This window comes from Toxorhynchites rutilus, chromosome 2 (genome assembly GCF_029784135.1).
Source record: "Toxorhynchites rutilus septentrionalis strain SRP chromosome 2, ASM2978413v1, whole genome shotgun sequence".
Classification (NCBI taxonomy): Eukaryota; Metazoa; Arthropoda; class Insecta; order Diptera; family Culicidae; genus Toxorhynchites; species Toxorhynchites rutilus.
In genome coordinates this window covers 81,908,497-81,925,218 of record NC_073745.1, presented here as the reverse complement: position 1 = coordinate 81,925,218, position 16,722 = coordinate 81,908,497, and the positions used below count along the sequence as shown (strand labels likewise).

Below are 16,722 nucleotides of genomic sequence, written 5' to 3'. Positions count from 1 at the left end.
ATTCTGTCGCATGGCAGTGCAACATTAGAGCGAGGTTTCTTCGTGAACCAAGTATGCTTGGTGGAAAAGTATGCAAAGTATGCAAAGCAAAGTATGACCAGAGCTTGGTAGCTCAGTGCATTGTTCACAATGAATTCATCTTGTTATCCGTCTTTTGACAATCACCCTCCCAAGACATACGCAGGTACAAACAATGGGCACCCCCCATCGGAGGGTGGTCTTCGTAGCACTGGTACCGATTTCGGAGAGTGAAAATTTCCCAAGTGTCCCGGCTAGCAATACATAAATGTCTAGCTATAGTGATCTGAAATAGCTATGCTAGTGGACGTTGGCGATGCCATGTTTTACACTATTAAGGGCTGAGCTTGAATGATGGGTCGATACACGAGGTCCCACTGTTTCTATTAATTCCAGTCAATTCCAATTTTATCAAGCAGGGGTATAACCCTAGTGGTAGAGGTGCCGGAGCGGGAAGAGGTTGATAAATCTTATATAGGCCATACCGTTTGGATAAGAGGTACCGAAGGTCTGCCCTCTATGAGGCCACTACGTTTACAGCCCCCATCTAGATAGCAACAATGACGATAAAGAAAAATTCCACGCGCAGCTAGAGTGTTAATATCGTATGTCGCTGCATGAAATACGACATCAAAATCGTCATCAGCGATTCAAACGCTCAGGTGGACCAAGAGGAGGAGTTCAGACCGCTAATTAGTAGATTGAGCGGACATCCCCGAACCAACGATAATGGTTTGAGACTTATCGACTTCACTGTCTTCAAGAACATGGCCATACGTAACACGTTCTTTCAGCCATACTACAATATCTTTACATCTCAGCAAATGGAAACCAAAAATGGACTACATACGACGACTGCAGAAACCGACCCGGTACGAAGTGTACAATGTACAAATCCCTAATTCATATAATAGTCCTATATGGACACGCAGCACGATGCTCTTAAAAGACAAGTACTTGGTGTTTTCGAACGCGTTGCTCATAAATCATTCCTACCAAAAAGCAGTAGTGTGCCATCAAAATATAAAAATATCCGATTTGTTTAATTATTCTTGTGTCAGTAAAAACAGCTTGATTGTTAGATTTAAGTGCAATTTTCGTAATTGCTTCAAACGAAAATAAGACACGACCGTGGCTTTTCTGAAAACAATTCGAAACACAAATAAAATAACACAATTTTTTAGTAGAATTTAAAACATTTATTTCTTGTTTTTGCTTTTTCTTTGAAGCTCCCATGCACATATACTTGCACTACTCGTATGCTGTGCCATTAAGCAATTGAGATAAAATTGAACTTTTTTTTTTCCTAATATGGAACGTTTTCCTCGGCCAGAGCCGTATGTACGTTTGAGAATAATTTACTGATATCTGTATGTTTGCTTAACAACAATAACCATAATGTGCAGCATGTACTTTCCGCCAAGGTGATGACCGATAAAAAACCCTGCCTGCTTAAATCTGATGCTCATGTTCCCAGTTGATTTTGATGAAGTTGATCAAACCATTGGTGGAAGAATCGTGGGAGGTAGTTTGGTTGCTGTCGGCTAGATCAACCTCGATCGCCTTCGCCAGAGCCTTACCCAGCTCGACGCCCCACTGATCGAACGAGTTCACATCCCAGATGACGCCCTGGGTGAAGATCTTATGCTCGTACATGGCGATCAGTGCACCCAGCGTGAACGGAGTGACCTTTTTGACGAGAATCGAGTTCGTCGGCCGGTTACCGGTGAATACTTTGTGAGGTAGTAGCTTTTCGAGCTTTTCGCCTGATAGGCCTGCCTTCTCCAAATCACTGCGGGCCTGGTCTTCGGTTTTACCCATCATTAATGCCTCAGTCTGGGCGAGATAGTTGGCGAGCAGTATTTTATGCATGGCCCCATTCTCCACCGGATTGTGGGTGATGACCGGAGCGATGAAATCACACGGAATCAGGCGGGTACCCTGGAAAAAAAATATAAAATATATTACTGGTGGTTGGATATGCTTTATTGGTGAAACAGAATATTATATATATCACGAACCACTAGAGTAAGTTCATAAAGTTCAGACATAAATTAGGAGCTTATCATTGCGTCAGAGTAGTGGTCAGCGCTCCAATCAAAGGAACCGTAAAAGGTGAACGACAAAATTATGAGATCCTTGGTGTTCAAATGTAAATCAGTCACAACACATCCGTTCCATAGAAGCCTCGTACCTAGAACTATCGCCTTCTCACTTTTTCGGCGCACCACTCGAGTGGCGTTGTCGATTATAACGATATAGTCCCAAACTAACATGTCTGACCTTTTCCACTGTGTAACACCCGGTTTGATGTTTGATTACATTTATCGTTTGCCTCCATGCGATGGTGCGCCTTCGCCAGTGCTAAATATTAAAACTTTACTTTGTAGTATGTCCGATGTCGATGTCGCCCCTTGATCACTCGTACCCTATGGTGGCAGCCCCGCAGTGGTAGCCATAATGATGTTGACGGCGCAAAGAGCGTGCGAAAATGTGATACATTATCGGAATCACACTTTTACCATCGCATCGGTCAGCCGGTGATTAGCCGGGTATTCTCCTTCTACAGCCCATACTGTTGTACAGCAGCAAAGCAAAGGAATTTTATTCCCCATCGAATAACGGCAGCAGGCAGGCTTCTTAAGTGCCGCTACTAGTAGGTGAAGAAATTTCGAATGAGTTCATGCTAATTTTCCCCTGGAAGATGTTTATCGCCCCCACTATACGAGCTTCTAAACCACACCAGAGAATTGCGGAAATATGGAAATGAATTAAAATGTTCGCCCGAGCAGTTGTCGGATGTTCTGGACGGGGGAATGAAATTTGGAAAGTGAAAAATTGCATGTAAAATCGTGTCGTCCTTGTCGGTGGTGTTGCTTGTGCCATTTACACAAGAATGTAATACATTTTACAAATTAACAACAATACCGACGAACGTATGTCACGAACTAATAATATTTTAAAGTTACGGCGTTTCGAAATACTTTTTTTCAAACAGTTTTCAAATAAATGATGAAGTCGAGTAATCTTATGAGGTTATGCTATGTTATTTAAGTGAAGAACCAAACCGAACTGTTTTTGTTGGGAAGGATTAATCGAATTGCAATTCTTACAAACTTTTCGACATAAGACTAACTCTAACCTTTCAATATAGAAACCCATTTGATGTTTCGGGTGAAAAAAGTGTACAGATCCTCCTTTTGATGGATCGATTCAGATGATCGACAAAAATTGGAAAAAAAATTGATATGTAATTTCAAAAATCGGAGAGGCTTTTTTTGTTAATTTGCAAGACTACCAAATTTTACGAAAATCTGAAAACCACTATGTAGGTTTAGCATGGAATGGCTGTGTGAAGATATTGATATTGGTATTGAGAAGATGTTGCACTGATTGTGCAAGCTCAATGCTTTGGGTTGCAAAGCAAGTTAACTTTCTTTTTGCTGGTTGATTAGTTTGCTGGGCAAATTGTAATCTGGCAAGCGATATGCAGCCAAAGTTAGAATACCGTGGTTCTCGATACAAATCAGACCATGGGCTCGGAGATGTACAGGTCGGACTCCATTATATATGATTCGATTATATAAAGTTAAAAAAAACTTTTGTTTTTTATATTTCTAATATGTCTTATTTCAAGCGAAAATGAAATATTTCAACGTGAAAGTGAAAGTTTATTGGCTATTATGAGTACAGTGAAATCGTGATTATGGTTCAAAATTCATCAGGAATTGTTTAAAATGATATTACAGCGAAATTAAATAACATAGAAGTTGGGTGTCAAAGAACGAATTGTAGAGCGGTTCTTCTTCTTAAATGGCACTGACGTTCCTAGAGGAACTTCGTCGTCTCAACGTAGTGTTATTTGCGTCATTTTTTCGTACTTAGTTGAGATTTCTATGCCAAATAACACGACTTGAATGCATTCTGAGTGGCAAGCTCTAGAATACGCGTGACCATAGTGCTAGACGGAGGAAATTTCTTTGATGAAAAATTCTCCCGACTAGAACGGGAATCGAACCCGAACCTCCGGCATGTTAGGTTTAACGCTAACCACTCGGCCACGGGAGCACTCTGTAGAGCGGTTAGGGAGCTTGGATTTGGTTGATAGAAACATTTAAGTTTATCGTGTATTTTTTGGATAAACTTAAGAATAACCTCTTAAAAACCATTAACTTTGAAGTTTTTCACTTCTAAAATGTTACTTAAATTCTGTATAAAATTTTCTCATCTTTCAAATGGAAGCAACAGAACGCAGCGTAATTTTTGAATTAGAGGCAGTTTAAGGTAAATAGAGTCCGAAGCAAGGAAGAAGTTAAGTTCAACAACTCTGTAATTTGTTAAAATTCGAACATACGCGTAGAAAGATTTTTTCCATCAAATATGATCTTCTATCACCTTCTGAAAGAATCCCGATTTTTTTATATGAGAAAGGTATTTTATGACTTTAAAAATTAAAATCTTCTTTCATATTCAAAAAACGAAAAATATGTGTATAAAAACAAATTATTTTTTTTAATTCGATTATATACAGGATTCGATTATATATAGGGAAAAGAGATCGGAAGCTGTATATAATCGAAGTGCCAGAAAAAAAAATCGTACTAACGTAAACAAAAGCACACAAGGATCCTGTGAAGATATCCCATGTTTGTACATATGTCAATATCCAATGAACCATAATGTGTCATGCTACACAAATATATAACTGAAAATAAGTGGATAATTCAGATATTTGAACAGAATGAGTTTTCGCTTTTGTTGCACCTAGTGAACACACGAAGCGAGGGACGAAGCTCGTTGATTGCATATCAGAGCTGAATAAATGGGTCTCAGTTGTGGTAACAGAAAATAAATCATTCGCCTCGTGTAGTCCATGTTGCTTCAGCATGCAAGAGAGAGCTCGGTATGTAGAGAACGATAGGCAAGGAAGAATGTAAACGTGCAGCACTGAAAGCGATCATGGCGTTTTGGCTCGCCTACTTATGTATCATGATATGCTAACCTAAACAGTGAGAAAGTTACAAATCGTTTGCTTCACAAATAACCACTGGAGTGATAGTGATAAATCTGGAGTTTGCTGAAGAAATGTCATACAAATGAAACACAAATTTTTGCATAACGATAGAACTGATCAAGCAAATGGAGCCAAATTTGACAAGTGGATTTATTTGTTATTTTCGTACCGCGCTGTTCTATAAAAAAACGATCACCAATATCAAAAAACACATACACAAACAAATAAACATACATATTTAAATAGAAATTTAATCTGTTATGGGTCTCAAAATTTAAAAAAAATCAAATCACACTGTTTCTCTAAAACTGTTTAAATACTAAAAAACACATATCGAGAAAATGCGTAGAAACACATTGAAATACAAATTAGAGTAGTACTGAATCTCTAAATCCTCCAAAAAACATTTTCAGTATTTCAAGATTTTTTTAGTACAGGCAAATCGTTTTTTGCGGGGGATAGGGAACGCACAAAAAATCGTCCTAAACTACACCAGTAGCTTTAAAAAATAGTGTTCGATACACAATTTGAAAAAAAAACGCGGTGGATAGGGAAATCCGCGTAAAATGCGTAAATTTCAAAATCCGCATTCACAAACAGTGAATTATTAGTTTGAAATGCAACCCATATTCTAACAATTGATTAACTGATTTTTTTTTTGCATGCTACAATCATGATATCTGTTTTTCCTTTTATTTCTCGACTCCCAGTTAGTGTACAAGAAATGTTTCTGTGATGGTTTGACACCACTCCCTCCACTGGAAAGGAGAAGGAGGGTCCGATGAAAATATTACACATATTTCAAACAACCATATCAACAACTTAACCTGACAGTTGAAAATTTTCGGAAAACTCTGAAGGAAAATAGAAAAAACATGGAAAATTGTTCTTGTATCGTTTGTAACGGAGAAACATGTTATTTGCAGGTAATTGAAGAATCTTGAACGAGAATTGTGTCTGTAAATAAACAATGAGTTTTGGTAGAAGCACTAGTAAATTTATAGTAAAAAGAAATTGTAAAGGGTTAATTAGATGATCAATCAAGGAATAGTTCTGCGATTGGATCCATGAACGTTTGTTTAGTAAGAAAACGTTCATGTTTAAAAGTATTGATAACAAAAAATCCATTTTAGGTGGGTTGAAGTTTGCCGGGCCAACTAGTAATCAATAAATTTTATCAGCTGGCCTTCCACAACAAGCTCTATTTTTTTTTTTCTAAAGTGTGCAACATGTTAAAAGAGCGGTACTCTTCAGCTTTATACATCCCATTAACCTAGGGGATGCGAATCACAAGCGATTCTTTCCAAACTTCAGGCACATGCCCAGTTTGCAGTGATTTATTTATCAGGCCCAGCAATTCGTGTCCAATGACATGAAAGCAATCTTGTATCACTTTTGCGTTGACATTGTCGATACCAGCCGATCTATGCGAGGAAAAACAAATATCTTTCAACTCTGCAAATGTGCTGCTTATCGGCTGTATTATTTCGTAAGGCTCACTGAACACTATTGAACACAATTCAACTGTTGAATTTTCCCGCGATAATTTGTTCCGAATGTTCTTCTGAACCTTCAGAAGTTATGCACCGCGATGAACTATTTTTAGTGTTAAGCTTTTCAGTATTTTCCATGTTATAAAATTTGTAATGAACGCAAAATAATTATAAATTAAGTTCAAATTTAAGTTACTTCAGAGCAACTCTTCGGTACATCAAGTTATGATCACACTATATGCAAAAATAACTTCTGAACAAAACATTAACTAATTCGAGTGAAAGAAATTATGAAATAATTTTGCAAGTGCAATAACACACTATGAAGATCTTAGATGAATGAACATAATTTGTTTTTGTTTGTACAGAGTCTCATCACAATCTTCAAAAGTGTTTTTACTTCGCAAAATCAGTAAAAGAAACCCATCCACCACATTCGATACATCATAAAAAAGTCAAAAAACTGATTTTTCGTTAAAATTTTAATATGTAGGCGGTTTGTAATCAACAGCAATACATGGGATATGCAAATTTCGTTCAAAGCACAGCGCACTTTTCGGGGTAATCATGACCACTATTGTGAAATAGTTATAACCTTCAACATAGCATCAAGATCAATACAATTACCATCTCGCCCGAAAATTAATCGATTTCTACACGAACGCAACGAGTCTGATTTCCATTCACAGTGCACACATCATGCAATCTATGATAAAATTCCTTCTCTCCCCATCCGTTCGTCCGGTTAATCACCCACCATTACCGATACCTACCTGATGAATCAGTTGATAAAATGCATGCTGTCCGTTGGTGCCCGGCTCACCCCAGACAATTGGGCCGGTGTTGAAGTCAACACGAGCGCCAGATTTTGTGACGCCTTTGCCGTTACTTTCCATGTCGCCCTGCTGGAAGTAGGCAGCAAATCGATGCATATACTGATCGTATGGCAACAGAGCGTGAGTCTCCGCACCGTAGAAGTTAGAGTACCAAATTCCCATCAAAGCGAGAATCACGGGAGCCTGCGTATAAAAAAAGAAAAGATTCACCATACCATTGTAATTTATCTTATTTTCAGCGCCGATAATATGTCACTAACATTTTCATTCAGTGGAGCAGTCATGAAATGCCTATCCATGTAATGCGCACCTTCCAGCAGTTTTTCGAAATTATCGAAACCAATAGCCAGCGAGATGGACAGACCGATTGCTGACCACAGTGAGTAGCGTCCACCAACCCAATCCCAGAATTCGAACATGTTCTTGGTGTCGATGCCGAAAGCGGCCACTTTCTCCTTGTTAGTCGACAGAGCAACGAAATGTTTCGCAACATGTTCCTTTTCGCCGCACCGTTCCAGGAACCAATTTTTAGCGGCTGTTGCATTAGTAATAGTTTCTTGGGTGGTAAATGTTTTAGAAGCAATAATGAACAGTGTTGTTTCCGGGTCCAATTTTTTCAGCGTCTCGGCAACATGGGTACCATCAACGTTGGATACGAAATGAGAACGAATGCCGGTATTGTAATGCTTCAGTGCCTCGCTCACCATCAACGGACCAAGATCTGATCCTCCAATGCCAATATTGACAACATCACTGATTTTCTTGTTGGTATAACCACGCCAAACGCCGTCCAAAATTTGCTCGGTGAACTCCTTCATGTGAGCCAACACGGCATTAACGTCGGGCATAACATCTTTTCCATCAACGAGGATGGGGGTGTTGGAGCGGTTTCTCAAAGCCACATGTAACACGGCACGGTTCTCGGTGATGTTAATACGTTCACCGCCGAACATATCGTTACGAGTCTTGACAACGTCACGTGTCTCGGCCAATTCAAGCAACATGTTCCATGCATCATCGGTGATGCGGTTCTTCGAGTAGTCCAGCAGAATGTCTCCATCTTCGGGAGTAGATAATTTCAAGCTAAAATCAACCGAGAGAGAGAAACGTCTATTTTTAGCAAACTCAGGAGAGGCTGGTTCACTTTCACTTGGAACTCTTGTGAGGGTCATACGTAACTGATGCAAGGACAACGATTGTTGCCGCTAACGTAACCAATGTTACGCGTTAGTTTACTCACCTGAACTTATCGAAACGAATGTCATCTTCCTGGAAGATTCTCTTGATATTTATCGAAGCTCCATGCTCTGAGTGATATTTTTTGATCTTCTGATAGACAGGATCCTGAGATAGAAGTCCCTTTCCGGGCATGTTAAAATACTACACAATTTCAACTGCTGTAAAACCACAAACGCGACCACAGGGACTAACACACTTATGAAACGCTGGGGCCTATAATCACCGACACTGTCCTTGTTGGGGACGAGATCTGGAGGAATCCGTGCGACTTCTTGGAGGTTTGCTCAACGACTGAACGGTAAGAACAAGGATAACGATCCAAGTTAGATTCTGAAAGAATCAAGCACCAATGTGGTGTAATCGGAATCGGAACGAGATGTTCTAGTGGTGGAGCACTTCTTAGCACGACGAGTTTGGATCGGTAAATATACGGACGGCATAGCTCAATGTCAAATGAATAACATACAGCTTACAAAGAGCAAGAGTAAAATCTCGTTCTCTTGATAACAACACGATTTTACTGCGAGAGCGTCGTCTCCATGAATAGTTAGGCTGTTCTGAAGTGGTGCATATAATGGAAAATATGATTCAATAAACATAAGAAAAATGTACAATATCGAAATTCTCGAAACTTCTTAAATTTCACTAAATAACGAACAGTGAAATTCCATTATTGTTTAGCATCAAAACAGAAGAAATGGTAGAAAACTAAATCAAGATAAACTGATTCGTTTCATCGTTTTTTTTTTAATTTCCTGAATATTAATCGACTGGTTTGAACGCGAAAACTGAGTTTAAGTTAATTTGAATGAGGAAGCACTAAGATCCATTTAACTTTAACGAAGTCTAAATCTATCAGATTCGTCGTCGATTTTAATTTATACTTGACCTTATGAAATGGATTACCACAAATGATTACTTCTAATGCAATTTCATATGAATTATAGCGATCATTTACGATAACATGTTTCTAGTTTGAAATGTAACAGATGAGCGTTTATTATAAATGGTATAAATGCGCCGATAGTTCCACTAGTAAGACTCTTGTTGTTGTGGGTCACTTGATGTAGACTATTTCTCTCTTATTTTTTTTTTGATTACTCCTTTTTTCCAATACAATTTTATTTATTTTTATATCGATCTAATTCTGTTAGTTTCAATCGAATCTGTCTTTTCCCATATTTCAAATCTCCTGTTCAAATAGTATGTCGCAACTTTTGAATTTCCACGGCTTACAGGTATTCGACTTTCGATTTTTTGTGAAGTTTTTTTTTCAATTCTTTTTTTCAAGCTTCACTTTTCAATACGACCTATCTGTTTTGATCGATTTTCTTTATTCGCCTTTTCTTTAGAAAACAACTTTAGAGCAACATGTCGAAATGGCCTATCTTCTTTGAACGATTCTCTTCATCGACGGTTTTCTGTGGATAACCACGGCTTTTCAGACAGATTTTGCTCCAGTTTTACCATGTAGTTTGATAAACGAGATTCCCTTTCACACTCCTTATCGTCGAACACATCAGGAAATGCTTTTACCCCTGAGTTATTAATAAAAAAGAATGTAAACAAAGAGAATCGATCAAAGAAGATAGGTCCTTTTGACATGTTGTTCTAGGACATCCTTGTAGACAGATATTGCGGTAATTTTGTCAGATAGTTTGATAAACGAGGTTCCCTTTCACGTCGAACACGTCAGGAAATGCTCTTACCCATGAGTTATTAATGAAAGACAATGTAGATGATGAGAATCGATCAAAGAAGATAGGTCCTTTTGACATGTTGCTCTAGAACAGCCTTGTAGACTAATAACTAATGTAGATTAATTGCAAACGGGGATAATCTGTGGATGGGGTAGGATTTCTCTGGGTGAAGAAGAAAAATAAAAGGAAGGGAAACGATATTAATCACCGGTCCATTTAGCAGCAGCGCCTTACATTCGAATGCCGGTAACTGTAGTTTCAAGCCACCTACTTTACTGCTACGCGTCAGCTGTTGCATCGGAAATCATGCTACGAATCCTCGTCACAAAAACTTTCCTATTGCCGTAGTCAGCTTTGCCACATGAACGGTAGTCGATGTGAGATGCCTCGAGTAGTATTACTTTTTGATGAATCAAATGGCACGAGCACCGATTTCGTTTTCACACAAATTTTGATACAGAGTCTTTGATCCATTTTTTGGAATATACTAAAAGTCGAATATACTTAACCCGTGGAAATTCCAAAGTTGCGATACTTTTTTGAAGACCTTGTACAAATGAACTGAATCTACCTAGAAAACAGAAAAATATCTCACGTCGTAAGTGTCTTTCATTTCGCAACCACACTGTTCATATCAGACGAAGTCATGTGTTCGAGAGCGTTTTTTGAAGCGTATACAAGTGTATTCTATGAGTGTATGTGTTCTCTTTCTCCTTTGGCTCAAGTGGAAACATTTAGTTTCAACCACCAACGAAACCTATCAAGACGTTTCTCACAAACGAAATGTTCAAGACAGTGGTGCATTAAACAAAGTTGCCAAGTTTACTATAAAAAAATTAAAAATAATGGCAATTTATCATTATTGTGATCTTTTCAAAGTGGTCGATATCGACGATACTGATTTTGAAGGTCGACGTTGCCTAAAAATCGACCCCTATTAATAACCACAAGTTCTTATTTGAAATATTCAAAATACTGTATAAGTTGCATTACATAAACCAATTTTAATGATTAAATAATCAAGTTTACTCACTTAACCAACCCCAATAGTTTTAAATTGGCATCGGCATAAATAACCATATTGTATACATAAGAAAAAAACTAGAGAACGAATTTTTAAATAAATCCGGCTCTAGGAGTCTGAGGTACCAATTCATTCTGGAAAAGGGGTTTCCTGCCCAAAATAGTTTCAGAATCTCCGATCTAGACTTTAAACATGAGCTAATTTTCTCTGTGATTTTCCGAGTCCAGTAAAATTTCACACACTAAACGGCGCTTGAATGGATGCTCTGTGATAAGGCCTGGCCGTTAAACTGTTTCTGTTAAAATTATGAATGTCGCTATCATGCATCGCATCAATTCTCATTCTACAGTAAATTCTCAAAAAGTACATAGGCTAACAAGCCTTCACGAACTCTTTTTTGAATGGTGAAATAGTTTTTACTCGAGTTTTTATGGACGCATTATATTTCAGTCTATCTGTCGAGGGGTGTCCAATGATTTTTTCATCAATTATATCGTTCGCTCTCCCATCGCCACCTTTCTCTCATTTGTTATCACTTTCACCTGTACGAGAGGAAACTTTCGTGCATATACAATCACCGATAAGACCGTGGTATTATTTCCTCGTAGTGGAGAAAAGTTGAATTATTACCGCGATGTGGTAGCAAACGTTGCTCCATGATTGTTTGTGGAACAATTCAGTACAACAACAGTAGCAAGAACATATCACATTGCATTTTTATAATTGAAAAATACATCGACTCGGGCATAGCTATACCCTAAAAGCCGCCACATAAAGCCAGTCATAATTTCTCAATCTCTAAGTCGCTAACATTATTTCTTTACCTACTACTCTCTCTAATCTTGATCATAGTCTGCGACAAAATATTATTACTGGTAGTGCTTTCGTTTGTCTCAAATATTAATTTATGCTCAAGATTGGCTAATGAGGCAGAATTATTTTATGTGTTTTGACCCAGGGTGCGTGGCCTGACGAAAGCCAGCTACCCCGGGAATGGCTCGGTTGGTGTTGACGACCATAAGTAATACCACCACGGTTCACAGTTGTTCAGCGGTCACGCAAATACCAACTGTTTGACCTCGGTTTGATACCAACACTTGTACCTGTAATTTCAATTCGATGTTTCATCTGGGAAAGATGGATTAGGCTAATGAAGTTGTCCACACGAATCGGAACGCCCTGATTGCTCCTGTAATCGGCGAACATGAAATGTGGGATCTGGTTGATTTGAGAATTTTCAGTGTGCTGTGGGAAGGCATACAATGCTCAATGTGGAGAGCGGCAATCTTTCTCGCGCCCTCATCTGTCGCTCTCAAATGTGGGTGTGTAATCTTACAATGTTTGCTTATGATGCTAACAGTGACGCACCAGAACTCTAAAAATACTACGATTAACATTGTATCATCGATGCACTTGCCTAGTCTTCATCATTGAATGCGCTTTATGATTTTCACTGAAAATGGGCGGTAACAGCGTTCGACAAGAGTATTTGTATCGATTGAACCACCCACGTGATGATCATTTCGATACCGTTTAACCTCTATGATCAGAGAGATTAAGCTACGCGAGAACAAATTATTATGCACTCAGTGCATTCGCAGCGTGATGTTATAAGTCTACATGAGATGATTTCCTTGACGATTGATACTTGTTTCTCATCGTAATTATACAACAGATACCCTGTTAAAAATGTGCCCATGAACCGATTAAATGGAAACGATACTTCTTTCACTTATCTGCCCGGGCCAATTTTTAAGACATTCGTTTCAGACTTCAGTTCAGCTCACAAGCTAACAAACGGATGCCCTATATATGGTGATTCTTTTAAATGAAAATGTTCAAATAGAACCTATTAAACCGACACTCTGCTTCGATCCGATCATCTCAGTCAGGTATATTGAACCTTTAAAAAATAATGAGGGCAAAGAATGGGCAATTGTTGGGGGATTGCACGCACGAGTCAAAGTCCGCAATAGCAGCAATGAAATCATGCGACACTTCAATCGTTCTGAAACACGCATATCTTACGAAAGTGTATGATTTATGAACCAGGTTTAGAACGACATTTGTTTGCGCGAACTTGAAAGTGAGAGGCAGATATTAATAAGGTACACCGGGGCAAGTTGAAACGATTTTTTCGAAGCTCAACTTGAAAGTTATCTTAAAAAATCACTAAATCACTAAATTGAAATCTGTTTGCAGCATATACACTGCGTTTCATAACTATACAATCACTCCATTTTTCTGAGTTTCCAGAGATATGTAAGAAGTGGGTTGAATTGAAGTATTTAGTGTAGATTATAATAATTATCTTCATTTATAAGACTGGCCATTTGAACTTTATTGTTGTGTCCAGGCGCGAAACATTAAAAAAATTAATATTCCAGTGTTTCATAACTATAGAACCAGATGGAAAAACTCTCACTCCTTTACCAACTCAATGTCAATTTCACATGAATTACAATAAGTTTCTAACTGGTAGGTCATCTTTAGTTCTCAATCAGTTTAAATAACCCATTCGGGGTGGTTTTGACTAACCTGTGCCATGTTGTCGTGTGTATTTCGTTTTACGCAGAGGCTACTGCTCGTTTAAGCTCTTCAAATCTCTCATACTACTTGTAAGCTGCATCTACTATTCGTACGATCACTCCTCATAAGTTTTCGATAAGGTTTTAGTCTGGTAAACAAGCTGACCAGTCCAGAATCTAAAGCCCTTATTCTTTAATCCATGCCATGACTTTCGAATTTTATAAATTGATGCCAAATTACCCAATTATCACATTGTTTTCATGCAAAAACAGCAGTAAATGATTCTGAATAGGGGCTTCAGATTCTGGGCTGATCAGCTTGTTTACCAGATCAGAACCCTATCAAGAACATATGAGGTTATCAAACAGTTTCGCTGCATCAAATTGTTCCTCTTCTGTAGGCGAACATAACTTCACTGCACAATGCACGAACAGTTTGTTTAATCAGCGGGAAAAACCTTGAAACCACGATCGGAAAACTCACATTTTTGGACAATCAAAGTGCTTGCTGTGTTCATGCTACCGTTTCCTTCCACCTGTCGAATTTTACCAAAGATTTTTTTACGTTAGGTACATACGGTTCAAAAATAAAAGGAGATGACATTATAAAAAATCCAAGTTGAGCCGTACTTTTTGAGATAATGGGGTGGTCCAAATCACCCCGTATGTCCAACTCACCCCGTTTTACACTACGTAGAGCGGGGAAAGTTGAAACGCGGAACTATCATTAGTTTCAGTCTGTGTCAAACCGTCAAGCGGTAAACACATCTTCAGTGTGCGCTCTTGTATCTGAATAAAATTAACAGAAAAGAGAGATAAAAAACTATCCATTCTGGGTAAACCAGCTAAAGTTCGTGTCGCGACCGTCGCGAGTGGGGGTTCACCGTTGGATGGCCCTGTTTCTACGATGATTCGCAGAAGTTATGATAAATCTAAAGTGAGCATAACCTCAACGGGAATCCATTCTACTCCTGGCAGTCTATTGACGCCACACGAACAACAATATCTGGGCAACAATGTCCATCACTCCTCGGGCGATGAACGCAAATATCGTGAATTGCAGCCATCTTCCCAGACTCGGAACCGCAATCAACATGTTTCCGAAGCAAACATACCAACGCTTAACACTTTCGACATTCTCACTATGGACGACGACTCACAAGATGCTGTTGTTGGCGGCGATATTGCTGATGCTGGAGGTGCTACTGATGTAGATAAGATAAATGAAAAAAATGAACTACATCCGAAAACAAAAGTTCGCTGTCCGCCTATTATTGTGTATAACAAAACCGTGGTGGAGTTGAATTCAACAATGGCATCGCTGGGTATTAGTCCAGGAAACTACACATTAAGACTGGGCAGGGAGAGAATCCAGATCCAAATAAAATGCAAACAGAGTTTTACTACTGTTTGCAATGCGCTAAAATCAAGCGATACCAGGTTTTACACACATGGTACAAGTGATACAACACCCATCAAAGTCGTCCTATACGGATTACATAAATTTGAGCTAGAGGAAATTAAAGAGGAATTAAAAAATAATTCAATCACACCACTGGATGTCAAAATGTTATATACTTCCAACAGAGGAGGGAATGCGCTATACCTCCTAACTTTCACGAAGGGAACAATTCGTCTACAAGAACTGCAAAAAACCAAAACGCTCTTCAACGTGATCGTTGGTTGGCGTTTTTACAATCGTAAAAATACGGATGCTGTACAATGTTACAGATGCCAGCAGTTTGGACATGGGATGAGAAACTGCAACCTTGAAGCTAAATGTGTGAAGTGTGGTGAATTGCACCTAACCTCCGAATGCAGATTACCACCACGCTCACATCTAACAACAGATAATAACCCACGGGAAAAAATCTGTTGTGCCAATTGCAAACAAAATCACACTGCCAACTACAAAGGATGTCCACAAAGAAGGCAATACATCGAAGCCCTCCAGAAACGTAGAGAACAACTGGCTAATAAAACCATGACACATACCCGAGCCCGAACGTTTAACTCATCTTTCGTCCAACAGAACTACAATTTCGCTGACGTTCTGAAATCTAACACTTCTACTGACGTTAATACTCAATATCATGACCTCTTCACTGCCAGCGAGTTCCTGAACCTGGCAAAAGAAATGTTTGAACGCCTCTCTGCTTGTCGTTCCAAAGCAATGCAATTCGCAGCTCTGTCCGAGCTCATGATTAAGTATGTTTACAATGTTCAATAGAAACTGCCTGAAAGTACTAAACTGGAACAGTCGTTCCATTCGAAACAAATCAACCGAATTCTTCGAATTCCTGGAAAGACACGATGTAGATATAGCAGTAGTAACGGAGACGTGGCTAACCTCAAAAATCTCGATTTTCAACAAGCAATTCACCTGTGTGAGGGTCGACCGAAATAACGAAGATACCAACCGTGGAGGAGGAGTGGCAGTATTCGTACGCAATGGTCTACGATTCGTCCAGATGGATCTACAAACCTCCACTATAGAAACAGTAGGAGTAACAATCACAACGGGTACTTCCCCCGTGCACATAATTGCTGCATATTTCCCTGGATCTGGTAACAAAACTGTCCTCAATCGCTTCAAAAAAGACATAAGAATCCTCACTCGTTATGATGAACCATTCTTCGTCATAGGTGATCTAAATGCCCGGCACCGATCATGGAACTGCAGTAAGACAAATGGAGCTGGTCGTTTGCTGCACAATGTATGTGAAAACCATAATTTCTATATTCATCATCCACAAAAATTCACTCGGGTTCCACTAGGAAGGGGTTGTCCATCTACGTTAGACCTGGTACTATCCAACAATCTAATCAGCATGTCTCTACCGGAAGTATTCGAAGAACTATCATCAGAC

The 16,722-nt window shown here is 38.9% G+C and overlaps 1 protein-coding gene across 1 annotated transcript; it reads right to left on the bottom strand.

Annotated features, from left to right (window-relative positions):
* Window positions 1–1,194: 1,194 nt before the first annotated feature.
* LOC129764653 (glucose-6-phosphate isomerase) lies at window positions 1,195–9,048 on the bottom strand. The gene is made up of 4 exons (XM_055763940.1): window positions 8,602–9,048; window positions 7,622–8,444; window positions 7,299–7,544; window positions 1,195–1,959 (listed from the first exon to the last, which is right to left on the bottom strand). Exons 1-4 carry the CDS (start codon window positions 8,730–8,732, stop codon window positions 1,471–1,473), a joined length of 1,689 nt encoding a protein of 562 aa, XP_055619915.1. The 5' UTR covers window positions 8,733–9,048; the 3' UTR covers window positions 1,195–1,470.
* Between the last annotated feature and the right edge of the window lie 7,674 nt (window positions 9,049–16,722).